The following is a 14798-nucleotide window of genomic DNA, read 5'->3' on the forward strand; positions in this document are numbered from 1 at the left end:
GACATCCGTTTTTCTTCCTCTGGAGCACACAGGAAGTACACAGAGTTGTTGCCACTCCTCCGCCTGTCCTGGCTCCCCTCCACTCCCTCCTCCCCTCGTACCACCTGGTAGAGATGGAGAGGGAGCCCGGTCCCTAAGTAGCTCACAGATAATTGGAAGAACCTCGTCATGTACCGCGCCAGTGCTAAGGGGTGAAGGCAGGGTGAGCGGCAAATGAACAGGACGGGCGTGGTTAACCAACTGCAAGACTGATTGATTTAAACATTTCTACAGAAGCAGCAGCTCTGATTTCCGCAGGTAGGCCATTCCAGAGTGGTGGGGCCCGGAGTGCGAATGCTCTGGAGCCTGCAGACTTCTTTGTAACTCTCGGAATCGCTAAAAGACGAGAGATTGTGCATATGGTGCCCCTAAGTCGGTAAGATAGGAAGGTGCTAGGCCGTGTAGTATTTTATAGTTCAGTAGCAAAACCTTCAAGTCGCATCTGACGTAAATGGGGATGGTAGCTCAGGCGGTAGAGCTGGTGGTCTAGTCATCTAAAGGTTGCTGGTTCGATCCCAGGCTCCTCCTGCTAGCATGCTGTAGTGTCCTTGAGCAAGACACTTAGCCCCTAATTGCTCCTGATGGCTGCGTCCGTCGGTGTTTGAACAATTGTAACTCGCTTTGGATAAAAGCGTCTGCTAAATGTAAACCAGGAGCCAGTGCAAGGTGGCAGTATTGGGGTTGTATTGTCAAATGTTCTAGTCCTCGTCAAAGTTCTTGCCGCAGCGTTTTGAACTCGCTGGAGGCTTTTAATACCAAACATCGGAGGGCCAAAGAGCAACACTTTACAATAAGCGGGATGTTACAAATGCGTGGACTATGGTCTCCACATCACTCATCCGTTGAATGGGCCGTATCTTAGCAATATTGTGAAGATGAAAAAATGTTGTTATGGTAATGTTCTTAATATGCATTTGAAAAGAGAGAGTAGGGTCAATTACAACATCTATAGACGTCACATTGCCATGAATTACACCGTGTGTCCTCTGAAAGATACGATCTAAACCAGGAAAGTGCCAAACCTCTAATGCCTATGCACGTATCAAGGCGATCTAGCAGTAGATTATGATCAACAGTATCAAAGGCAGCGCTGAGGTGGAGTACTACCGATGAGGTGTCGGTGTCCTTTGCTAATATACGATCATTAACCACTTTTGTGAGGGCCGTCTCAGTGGAGTGGAGCGCTCTGAATCCAGACTGAAAAAATCATAAATTATTGGTGGACATGTGATCAGCAGTCTGTTGGGCCACAATATTTGAGAATCGAAAATTTTGGATATGAAAGGGAGATTTGAGACTGGCCCACAGTTGCTAAGACTCTCAGGGTCGAGGTTGAGTTTTCTAAGTCACGGTCTAATCATGGCTGCCTTAAAAGCTGTAGGTACAGTGCCAGAGGAGAGTTGAGTTGAGATGAGTTTATAATGTTAAGAATAGAGGGTCCAAAGTTGGAAATAAGATTAGCTCTTTAATGACATTTCCAGGGAGTGGAAACTGAAACACACTTACCAACTGTGAAAAAGTTTCAAGAGACACTGCATCAATGTGTGAGAGGTTATCTACACCATCTGCCTTAGTGCCTGTTTCTGTTTCACTATTGGAAGGATTCGATTGGGGTGCCTTTAATCTCTTCTAAGGTCAATTTTCCGAGTAATGAATTGCATGAAGTCAGTTATAGTCAGTTATAGTGCATGAAGTCAGGCTGTTATAGGCTGTTGTTGGCTTAGCATAGCTATCATATCAAATTAAGTTTTAGGATTATTTTTATTAAGACAGAGTAACCTGGAGAAATACTAAGTTTTGGCTAACGAAAGAGAACTTTGTAGTTCAGCAAACAATTGTCTCATGCATGACGAAACACTTGCTTAAGTGCTCGGGTCTCATCCATAAACCAAGGTGTTGGTTTCCCAACACATGATTTTATTTTTAGTAGTGCCACTGTTTCTAAAGCATTACAGAGGGCCGCTTTCGATTCGTTTGTGAGGTGATCAAATGGGACCTCGGTAAAATGGAAAGGACGCAATAGCTGTGACTAAACAAGACTAGCAGATAACAGTGGATTGAAGTAGATTTCAGCAAAAGCCGGTCCGTACTCAAGACAAACACAAGCTTGGGAGCACTGAACACAAACAAGTAGGTAAACAAGTAGATTCAAAGTGGAATCAAGAGCTACCGTAATGTATAATAAATTAACTTTTGAAGCTGCGATTTGTAAAAATTGTGAGTGAATGTGAAGTAGTTTAAGCGATACAACTTCACCAAATAGCAGAAGTCTACGGAGCGCAGCACTCGTCCTCGCGGACCAGACAGTTACAGTCAGGGCTGCCGAAGTTAACGCGTTGAGGCAATTCGATTTAACGGCCCTAATTATTTTGATGCATTAATGCAACTGGAGAGACATTAAGTTGGAAAAGTTAGTGTCGGGCCCTGCTGTTGTCTTTCGACCCAATATGAATGAATGAATAAATGAATAAACTCTGATCGCTCTTTTCTTTCTTTTTTTTTAGAAAGGTTAAAAATATGGGACATTTACAGGAAAAGCTTCAAACGGGAGGACAGCGGAAGAGAAGGGTAAAATACGGGGGCATCCCGGGGGAAAAAGGGTTGACAGGTATGTGCGCTTATGCACGCACCATATGAGCCCCGAGCGTCATTGGCAGCCTGAGTGAGCTTGTTGCGCACAGCGCCTATGATAGACTCGCCATCGTCTTGACAACGACACACTGATTGATTGACACATGCAGACGAACCAGTGTTGAATTCAGACGCGTGGTGCATTGTAAGGTTTTTTTGATTGGGTTCTGTAATGAGTGGGACAGAACATGATAAATGTCTATGTAAACAAGTGTAATATTATTATTATTATTATTATTATTATTAATAATATTATTATTATTATTTAAATTGTGGTGAAAACCATGATTATTTGGTGGTGAATGTTTTAGTCTTTTAAAGATGTTTGTTGGGCTTGAGTTTGCCACGTTGTGATTTGAGCTTTTTTCTATGCTAAATGCAGTACCTCTAAGGGTTTCTGGACAATATTTGTCACGGTTTTGGGTTGTTAATTTATTTCCAATAAACATGCTTGCATAAAGCAATCATAAATGTGCACTCCCATGTGGATAAGCGTATGAAACACTTGAAAAATATCCCTTTAAGCTTAATTTTGAATAGATTTTGCGATGAATCACGATTAAATATTTTAATCGATTGACAGCCCTAAGTCATACATTATATGTTTTATAAAACAAGAAACTTGATTTTGGATTAATTAGTCCACCTAGTTTCTTTCGATGCGAATGCTATCCACTTTATTAAAAACTCTGCCACTCTCGCCCACTTCCACACATCTATTTTCCGTCTGTGATCTACTCGCGAACAACTCATTCTTTTTGTATGAATCGAAACAAGCGATTCATAACTCGACAGTGGAATTACTTTATTCAAATGAATCTGCATTACAGATCTTGCGGGGGGGGGGGGTCACTATTTAATTAATGTGATTTATGCAAGATGTGATAGGCTGATAAGCAGAATGACATGCAGAGCTTGGGGCTCGTGAGGAATTAGACCCTCGAGCCCCGAACTGATATTACTCAGAATTTTTTCAAGGTGGCTATTGATATGGAATATGAGGACGTGTGCTCTACAAGGGTATTTTATTTTGAATGTATTTTCTCATCTTTTTCTAAAAAATGTGGGGAGGGCTTAGCTATGGGTGGACAGTATAAACAGTATAGAAGGTACCTATGTAAGTATGAAAGTTTGAATTTGCCCTATGGTATGGATTTTAACTATACCGTGCTGATAGGTAGAGCCCTCACGGTTCTAAACTGTGGGTAAGTGTTGTCAAAAATAAAACAATTCTCTACATATAGACTCTGAATATTTGAAATGGTTTAAATACTCACTCATTTTCTGCACTATCGAGATATGCTACGCTTCCTCGCTCTCTCTTTCTGTCTCTCTTCTCTGAATGGAGCTCCCACATAGCCCTGCCTCCTCTCACTCACTCACCATGCTGTCAGTGTCTTCTTTAATGAAGCTGGCTCTCATGAGGACCGCCACAGGAAAAGAAGACCCAAGTTTATTAGCCTTCCCAGCCTCAGAAATCGCCAATTGACTGCACCTCAGACTACAGCCAAAGTAAAGTCCGTGTCCGTTCAGACTTCCGGTCTGAACGGACACATCTCAACATCAACTGTTCAGAGGCGACTCCGTCAATCAGGTCTTCATGGTCCAATTGCTGCAAAGAAACCACTACAGACGGAGACCAAGAAGAAGAAGAGGCTTGCTTGGGCCAAGAAACACGAGCAATGGACATTAAACCCGTGGAAATCTTTCCTTTGGTCTGATGAGTCCAAATTTGACATTTTCGGTTCTAACCGCCGTGTCAGTGTGACGCGGAGAAGGGGAATGGATGATCTCTGCATGTGTGGTTCTGACCGTGAAGCATGGGGGAGGAGGTGTGATGGTGTGGGTGTGCTTTGCTGGTCTGTGTTTCGTTTAGAATTCAGTGCACACCTTACGAGCATGGCTACTGCGGCCATTATGCCGTCCCAACCTGGTTTGCGCTTAGTGGGACCATCATTTGTTTTTCCACAGGACGATGACCCAAAACACACCTCCAGGCTGTGTACGGGCTATCTGACCAGGAAGGAGACCGATGGAGTGCTGCATCTTTTTGGGATTTGAGGACGTGAGGTCAGCGTATGTGGAAACTCCTTCAAGACTGTTGTCGAAGCAGTCCAGGAGATTACCTCTTGAAGCTGGAGTCCATTGGCGTCTGTATCGGTGCGTACTTGCGCAGGACCAGGGAATGAGGATGAGGAGGCAGGCGGAGGCGAAACAGCGCCGGTTGGCGTGTTTATTGTGTAGTTGTTTAAAATCAAACGTCGGCTCTTGGGCCGAAAGGAAAAACTTAGGGGCTCACAAGCCAATATACACATAGTCCACGCGGATCACCGCTTTCTGTTCTCCCACTGTCTGTCCGGCAGCTCGCCTGTCAGGGTGGACTCGCCCCCCGTGCGATTGGTCTCACAGGCACGCCGATCCTCACTGCGTGGACAACCAAACAATTATCCCTTGACGAATTAGCAGAGTCCCTCCGTTGATTCGCCCGATCCACAGCAGCTGAGCGGCCCCGGGATGGGAGCCTGCACAGCCTGTCCGCAGCGGGGGCTTGACCACCACAGTACTCCACAGGAGTCTTTTCAAATTTGGAAAATTCCTCTCAATTCAGACGATCGCCCGCGCGAGACACTCTTCTCGGAGTGACAGGGAAAGATTGAAACGGCTGAACCCAAATGGATATACGGTTCTCCAAAAAATTCACACATTCTCGACAATTGGTGTTGTGTAAGAGTATGGAGTATAGGACAATATATATATTTAATAATGTTTCCGAAGCTGTAAAACAAAAAGATGAAATAAAAATCGTAGTATCTGTTGTTGTGTAGGATATCTTTGTATTGATTCGCCGAACCAAGGGGTGTCACGATTCCGATTCGAAATCGAAAACCGATTCAAATGGGGGCTCGATTTCGAAACTCAGAAATCATAGTCAGGCTCGTGAAATCGTGCCTGGCTGCGGGGCATTTGCCGCCGGGTTGTGAGAACGCAGGTGGCATTTTTTCAGGAGCAATCTCGTTCTAGTCCGAAGTGGAGCAACAGCAGGAGACGGAGTAAATTAAATACATCTTGGGTTTTTATTTGCTTTGTTTGGAGAAAAGAATCGCTTTAGGTGAGTTGTTTAAATATTCTCATATGTTTGTTATTATTTATAATTTTTATTATTCAAATAAAAGTTACTTATCGAGAACCAAGTGTTTTTCTTTACAAGTCAAGACTCGATAGTCAGTGCTGGAAAAAAAAAAGTTTAAATTGAAAAAATTGAATCGAATTGTGTCCTTAAAATCGAAAGTCATATCGAATCGTGGATTTGGAGAGTCGTGACAGAGCTGAGGGTTCGGATTCCGTCATTTGATCAAAATATTCTGTCGGTTCTAGGGGCAGAGGTAAACATGTGCATTAAAATATCCTAGAAATGTCACTTTCACCCATCCAATGAATTTTTGGGATATTCAGCCCTTTCGGTTCGTTATCACTCCTCTGGTGAGGATGAATTGAAATATGACCGAATAATCTCAGTATTATTCGATTAAGTCTGTCAATCCTAATATACTCTGGACTTTATTTTTATGCTGTACGCCGCTTTGTTTACATGACTGCTGAAATTTTGGCAATATCGCCTCATTCGGACGGAAATTGGAACATTAGCGTGCATGTAAACGCACCGAATGTCCCCCCCGAAAAAACCCTCGCCTTCCCGGCGCTGCACAAAAGGAAAACATGTGAAATGTTCCTCGGTGCGACTTCAGATTTCCCCACATTGTTTCCACACATCTCTGGCCTACCTGCTGAGCTGGGACGGGGACGGGGGCTGCACCGTCAGCACATCCCAGCCTCCTCTTTTACCCGCTCCCCTCGAGGGAAATGAGGCTGGAGTGGGGGGAGAGAGAGAGAGAGAGAGAGTAAGGGGAGAAACAGAGAGAGAGAGAGAGAGAGAGAGAGAGGAGCGTAATGGAAATGCAAATGAGCGACGGCCACGGGAGAAAGCAATGGGACCGAGCAGCTCACGAAAGCCACGGGGACAAGAGAATGCGACTCACGCATCTCACTCTCTCTCTCTCTCCCTCTCCCTCTCTCCCTCTCTCTCTCTCTCTCTTCATTGTGTAATCGCCATGCCAAGGAGCCCGGGTGGAGAAGCTGCTATAGACAAGCACATTTGATGTGTAGATAAAAGGGATTTTGGCCTCCACACAAATTAGCTTTTGTGCGGCTGACAGTTCAAAGTTCAGACACTTTGGTGTCATCTTCACCACTGACACCCCCCCCCCCCCCTTTACACACACACACACACACACACACACACACACACACACACACACACACACACACACACACACACCCCTGCTGCCATTGGCCGAGGCTGGTATTTGAATGTCGATCCCTCTGATGGTCTGAGGGCTCCGTCAATGCGACCCCTGAGTCGGGGAGCAGGCATTAGTGCGATTTGGGCGGAGCCCTGTGTCCATTGAGTAAGATCAGCCATGACCAAGTCCTGCTGGGACTTAAATGCTGGGAGTGTGTGTGTGTGTGTGTGTGTGTGTGTGTGCGTGCGTGGGTGTCTGGGTTGTGCGTGAGTGTGTGTCAAACAGAATGAGCCGGCGGTGTCTGGCCAGAGGAAGGCAGCTTAAGTCTCCAATTGGTGAAAAAAGGGGAAAAAGGATGGAGGTTTGGGCACACGGAGCGTCAAGGGTCGTTGTGTCTCCTCGACCAACAAACTGTTCCAGGGGATTTGAAGCCCAGCTGCAGAAGTTTGTTCGAAACTGAAAGCGTCCACTGCCAGTCATGTCTCGAAGCATCTGAGTTTTGTGAATTCAGATTCGGGGGTTAGCGTGGGGGAATACACCCATCATCGATAAAGACACCTGTCACAATACCTGCCTTTTGTTGATCCAGTCAAGTTATTCCCATAGAACTACAGTAAATGGTATATGTTCGGTGTAAGTATGGCATCCTGTGGATTCTCTAGTGTTTTAAATAACTCTCAAATATTTCAGCGCTCATAAGTAAACAAACATATCATCACTTAGAACTATGGAAATGATGTAATTATGTTTCAAAATATCACAATATATGATTAATAAAACATCGCTAACAATGAGTACATATTGACATTGTACCTCAATGTAACATAGATGACACCTTGATTGCAAAACAAGTACCAATTTCCACCATCTGACAGTAGCTTTGGATTTAAAGGCCCCGTCAATTTGCAGACTTCACAACAAATGTATGAGCGCAAACCTCAAATATCTTTTCTCATCTGCATATACATACATCATCCCAGGGATTTAACTGTGCGGGGTCAGCAGTGTGCACTGACGCGTGGAGAGAGCCTGCACTGTCTGCGTTATCAGTTTCACCAAAATTCAAAAAGGACGGTCCAAGTTGGTCGCTGGGCACTCTGGTCACTTCAGCCACTTATTTTACTTATATTCCACAGCAACGACAACATTTGTGGCATTTTTCAAAGCAGTGGACGCTTTGAAAAACGCCACAAATGTCAATCATTTGTAAAGTGCAGTAAACCCCAGATTTTCTGCGCCCCCGTCTTAGCAAATGCCTTGAAGCGCCTGGCACTGTGAAGTTGTCTGACAAAACCAGCTCCTCCAAGCTGCGCCTCATTTGCTTTTAAAAGCTCTTGGAACTCCGGCTTCATTCTGTTTTCATCCAACGTTGTCTGTCCTATTACAGCACAACTCATTTCCGTGTTCACACTTCTAATTAAGAACATTTCTTAAGCTCCCTGTGCACTGGAATGCTCACTTTGCGGCCCTGCATTCTTCACGAAGCTACACGAGACAAGTCAATAACAGCTGCTGTTGGTCTCTACCTGTCCAATGTTACTGACATCCCAAGGATGGTTATTGGCCGTCAAGGTGGTCAAAGGTCAACGTTGGGGGTTTTACCGACCATGGATCGACACCCCCTCCGAAGACTTTTTTCCCCATCTTGTGAAATAGTTAAAAGTACATTTTCTCTTTCTCTTCTCGTCCTGAAAGCGGCTCTAACCACCAACCACATCCAGAGGTGACTGATGAAAAAACAGATTGAAAACCAGGATCACTAGCCGACCGCCCCCACCCATCCCCCATTTCTCTCTTCTGCCCTGTTTTGTGTCAGCGTCTGTTCAGTCTCCCCCACCACCCTTCCAGTGGTGTCAAACCCACGTCCACACACACACACACACACACACACACACACACACACACACACACACACACACACACACACACACACACACACACACACACACACATCTACAAAAACACATTGACAAAACACACACGGACATACACATTTTAGAAACGTAACAAGGCGCCCGTAACCCTCCTTCAACCTTCCTAAATCCTGTCCAGACAAGCGGCTCCTCCCCCGGGGCCTCGACCTGACCAAAGAGTGCCAGCGACTGGAGATAACTGGATTGGATTTAGGAGACGTGAGCGGATGCGCACGCATGTGGAGGTGTATGTTCAAGCCTAATTCATCGCTTGCAAAAGGGCCATTGGCAAAGCGACCCCATCCGCGCTCAGCAAACTGTCGCCGTGAGCTATTTCATCCGGCAAACCGCCACGATACCGAGCTGAAAGGGACAAAGTTTGTTAACTCACACTGCTAGGGAATCGGTTAAAAGGTGTTAATTTGGGCGACTGGTGATATCCACACACTGAACACTATCCAGACCATGTGGAAGGTGATGCTATTTGGAGGGATTCTACAGTAATTAAGGGAGGCGGGGCTGGTCATGATTTTGTAAACGGTCAATTGATATGATGTCTATTATTAAACGCTCACCACGATACTGGCCAATGACTCCTATTTGAGGTACAGCCATGAGTATGGCTTTAACAACGCCATCACCTCATTACAGGGCTGCAGTTGGGAGTGAGCGGGGCGCTGTGCCGGCCCTGCAGGGCTATTTTAGATAGAGGGGCTATTCACAAAGCATTTGAGGCTGAAGCCCCGGGCGCCCACCCTAACGACACCACTGTGTCAATATCTACGGTCGATTTGGTACAAATTATTGCTGTTTAATCCAAAAAGAAGTATAATCACACTTGAACTATCACCCACGAGTTTGAATGTGCGTTCTCACCCACAGAAGCAAGAAGACTTTCATGACCGCCAAAAATATTTATTTATTTGCTTTATTTATTTGTTTGTTTATTAATTACTTTTACTTGGTTTGCTTGTTTGTTTATTTGTTTCTTTATTTATTTTATTTTACTTTTATTTTGTCTTTCATTTCCTTCTCGGTTAAAACCTGAATTGATGTGGGACAAAAGGAAATGAAGGCGCACATACACAAAGTAATTGACATCTGTATGGCAACTGACTGCGATAAGTATGTATTTTCATTGTGGGGCTTTCACTTGAGGAGGAGGCAATGAACTGTCTTTGGCCAAAGCCTGGTCTTTAGGACTAGGGGACGTAGTTGAATACGTTGTGACCTCATCACCTCGACCCCCCGCGCATTGGTACAGTCATGGAGTATTGTGGTGTAATTGCATATTCCCAAGAGGTTTCAGCAACTCCACGTCTATCCATCAACTCCAAGTCTATCCATCAACTCCACTTCTTTCTATCTATCTATCTATCTATCTATCTATCTATCTGTCTGTCTGTCTGTCTGTCTGTCTGTCTGTCTGTCTGTCTGTCTGTCTGTCTGTCTGTCTGTCTGTCTGTCTGTCTGTCTGTCTGTCTGTCTGTCTGTCCGTCCGTCGTCGATAGAAACTTAGATAAGAATTTATGGATTCCTTTCAAACGGCTGAGGCATATAACACTGCTATCCAATTTATTGAATTTACCAGCAAAAGGAAATTGTTCCTTGACCATCATATTGTCCACTTTCATACCTGGTGGCGAAGCAGAGCAGTGGCTCCCAGTGAGGCGTTTGTTTGTTAGAATGTCAAAGGTGGAGTATTAACTCCGAAGGAGTAAAAAGGAACTTGTTTGCATTCAGTTTAAAATAGTAATTAGGTACCTTTTATGCTTTCCAGGTTCATTATTTTTGTTCTCGTGACAAATTAATTATTTAGTTGCTGTTCTTCTGAATTCCTGCAGACCATGATGCTGTCTGCAGTGTTGTGCTGCAGCTGCAGTCTTCCTTCATGAATATTCCTTATTTTTATCTTTGTCTTCAATGTTCCCTTCTTGTCTGCCTGATGGCTGTAATCTATGTTGTTATACTTAAAAGCCGATAGTCTCCAGTGAAGGCATTGGATTTAACACCTCATAGACAGAGACCTGCCTTAGACCCACCTCAGCGACCTGCCTTACGTTATTCATGCACCGTGGCCAAATCCCCATGTCAACAACAACTCAGAAAAAGTAGAAGAAGAAGCAGAAGAATCTTTAATTGTCACCTGACACACCACACTACAACACATGCATGCACACACACATGCACGTGCTTTGGATGGTGGCCGGTGAAATGAGGCCTCTGCATTTAACCCATCATGGCTTGTCCTTCCTCTGGGGGGGCAGCCAGGAGCAGTGGGCAGCATTCGACGATGCGCCCGGGGACCTGGTTCCAAGTGGCCATCGCTGGACACACGATGATGTTGTGCATGTTTTTAGTTGTTTTTAGTAACCCTTACTGACGTTAGATGGAGGGAAACCCATGTGAACACGGGGAGAACATGCAAACTCCACACAGGAGTCAATTTTCGCCTACATTATGGTAAACTCGTGCTCTCTCCGAACGCAAGGCCATTCAGGTGGTCGTCGTCTTCCCACATTGGCTGCTGTGAGCTGTGATTGACGGTCCAACCTCTCTGTGTTCCCACAGGTGCTTCACGAGGAGCGGGTAGAGGCGCGGCGGTAAACCATGGTTTCCTCTGGGTTGGGGGCGGCATCCCTCGTCCTCTGCCTCTCCATCGCTGTCTGTCTGTCCCAGCAGTCCTCTTCTCCGCCCTCACGGCCCGCCGACTGCACCAGAAAGGAGCACCCGATGGTGTCATACCAGGGTGAGTGCCAGGGTTTCAGCACCCATCCACACAGATCCATCCCCCGTGGTTTCCTTGCCAAATTGACCAACAAACAAGCAATTTGGGAGCATCTTCACCATCAAGTTTTTGTCCCCTGCTCTCTACCCCCTTGCTCTTTGGGCTCTTATCTGCCCTCTGATTCGTAGTCCATTCCCTCTTCTATCTTCTCTCAGAGCCCCCCCCAGCTCAGTGAACCGTTATAACCCCTGCGAAATAGCAGATCGATAGACACTTGGAAGCTGCAGCCATGCAAACAGTCCTTACGTGGACAGAGTAGAGAAGAGGCGCCGCCACTGCAGCCATTGTCGTCTGCCGAGTCGGGATGACTGCGCTCGCTGAGGATGAGGGACGGGGAGCGATGTGGAGATAAGCGGAGACAGAGAATGCTTCCCTCGCATTCCGTTTCTTCCCGTGTCGCCATGCCGACTCGCTCTCCGTCTCTGGTTTTCTGTCTGCACATTACCAACCCCCCCCCACCCCCCGGCTTTCTGAAAAGGCCAAAGGCGGCACACAGTTTGGGGAAAGAAGTTCCACCGTCAGCCGCCCAGCGCTCCCTGTCAGCAAGCTGTCAGCCGTCTGTCACTGGGCTCCACGTAACCCTTTGTGTGTGTGTGTGTCTGTGTTTGTGTGTGTGTGTGTGTGTGTGTGTGTGTGTGTGTGTGTGTGTGTGTGGGCGCAGAAATATGTGCAGTGTTTCCCCAACCAAAGGCACTAGTGGGAAGACCGACCTCTAGTTGTGAATATCGTCAGCGATATTTGTCAACTAACTCAATAGTGAAATATGAAAATTTGACCTCAAGGTTATTACGATAATAGCCACCTGATTGCATTATTAGAGCAGATGGCGATACACGGATTCCACAATTATATGTTTCCCACCAAATTTAAGGGGAAGTCAAAGGCCAATGTGGCCACGAATAGAATGCAAAGTTGGTGCATTACATCAATTGACTTTCTACGCCATTGTTATGCTCTGATGTCCAATGTCAGTAAATGTCACTTCTTCACAAGGTGGATATATATTATGAAGCATGTACCATGATAGTGGTATGAAAATTAACAAAAAAGACAATTCGGTTGTTAATTGGAATCTCTTGGCCTGGGGACAACTTTTGAGTTACTTTAAAACGATCTTTATTTGTTTAGCATCATTTGAGTTTGTCAGCTAGAAATCTAGGGGTGATGAGCCTGAATCCCCCCGTTGGATTGAAGAGTAGAGCCCAACAGGTGGATTTAAGCAATGCAGCAACACAGGCAGCAAAGCAGGTAGAGCAGGAGGGACTGGCTGCTTAAAAAAGCTGGCCCATAAGGGTGTGGCAGCATGTGGTGCCGTCGAGTTGTCTGACAGAACTAGCTCCACCAGCTATGCATCATTTATTTGTTTGACATTCAGTTGTCGTTTTCCCTGATGATTGCTTGACATTAAACACAGTAAAAGGTTCCAGCGAGTTGAAAGGTGACTCATCATGTGGTGAGAGTCCCATTCCTCTATCGACCACTGCATAATAACGGCGTGTGTGTGTGTGTGTGTGTGTGTGTGTGGTCTCGTTTCTGGCTGCGGAAATGTCAGTTGTCAAGGAACAACTGGATTTACTTTAGGTTGTGTTTTAAGCCCTATATTATTACTTCTTATTGAGTGTGTCTGTCTGTCTGTCTATCTGTCTGTCTGTCTGTCTGTCTGTGTGTGTGTGTGTCTGTGTGTGTGTGTGTGTGTGTGTGTGTGTGTGTGTGTGTGTGTGTGTGTGTGTGTGTGTGTGTGTGTGTGTGTAGGTGAGGTTGGGTATTTGGTTCGTAATCCGTATACTTCGAAAATGCACTGCCGATATAAAAATACCCTCACAGATGACCATTTACAGCACTTAGTAAGACACACTGGAGGAGGATTTATCTCAATAAGCAGAGCTTTCATAGGGATGCATGAATAGTGACTTTATTCTAATCATATAATCATATAATCATGAAAAAATACATATATGTATTTATATGTGTTATTATATGTGTATGTGTGTGTGTGTGTGTGTGTATACATGTGCGTGTATATATATATATATGTATGTATAAGTATATATGTATGTGTATATATACTGTATATATGTATATATACAGATATGTATATGTATATATGCATATGTATACAGTATATGTGTGTATATATATACTGTATGTATATATATGTAAATGTATGTGTGTATATACAGTATATATCCAATGCTGCAGTTCCATATGGGGATGATTGAAGTATCCATCTATTTAAAGGAATAGCCATTCTTTTAACCTAAACCTATTTTCTGCCCCAGTATTGATAGCCTGCAATACGTAGTACCGTGGGGCAATCGCGACCCCATTCTTCTGTGCTCGCCTTTGCCCCGCTCGGCTGAAGATATTTCTCTCAATAATGGATCATTTTAAAAGATTTGGATGCCAAACACTCACAATTGACTCCAAGTGATTGAAAAAAACAAGGGTCTAGGTTAAAAAATACCAGAGTTTTTCTCAAAGGTTAATGTAATATTAAAGACTCTTGAGTTGTGGAAACCATATCGCTGGCGCCAAGAGACGCTTCATCCAATTTTTCCAGTAATTTGATGGCGTCGGCAAAAACTTTGTTGACGGCTTCAACTAAATTCACAAAATCCCACCCTTTTTGCGATTGTAAAAACCTGATTAAAGAGCTTAGATGGGGTCGGGTTCGACTGGGTGTCGCGCTGGCTTAACATCAAAGCCTCCGTGTGTAAGCCAGGCTACCGTTACCTGGGGTTATCGTGTGGTCTGTAGCACCGGCTGGCACCGGCTCAGACAAGGTTTTATCAGCTGCATGTCGTTTTTTTTATTTTTTTTTATCAAGGTGATACATAAGTGAGCCGCAGCGGCACCTCCAGACATCTTTCATAGGGGAGGTGAGACGGGGCCGCTGAAAACCCTGGGGTGTCACACCAGAACCTTGTTCGCACGTTGTCAGGGGAGGCTAAGGCACCGTCCCACACGGGTATTTTTAAAAACGTAGTATTTTCTCTGCGTTTTGGCCTCCCGTCCACACCGAAACGCTGTCTCCTTCGTGTGAAGCGGCGAAATGGAGGTTTCGCCAGACGATGACTTCGTGAGCTCGATTTACACACGCGCAGTTGTTTCACGCATTGAGCAAGC

At 45.1% G+C, this 14798-nt stretch overlaps 1 protein-coding gene across 1 annotated transcript in view; it reads left to right on the forward strand.

Moving 5' to 3' along the window:
* Positions 1-14798, forward strand: part of LOC307247971 (semaphorin-5B-like) — a 66637-nt gene that overhangs the window by 10935 nt on the left and 40904 nt on the right. Inside the window, exon 2 of the mRNA XM_080024146.1 lies at positions 11456-11633. Within this exon, the coding sequence (XP_079880272.1) occupies positions 11495-11633 (139 nt within the window). The 5' untranslated portion in view covers positions 11456-11494. The remainder of the gene's footprint in view (positions 1-11455; positions 11634-14798) is intronic.

The sequence above is a fragment of the Zeus faber genome, assembly GCF_960531495.2.
Source record: "Zeus faber genome assembly, chromosome: 2".
In the NCBI taxonomy this organism is placed as follows: Eukaryota; Metazoa; Chordata; class Actinopteri; order Zeiformes; family Zeidae; genus Zeus; species Zeus faber.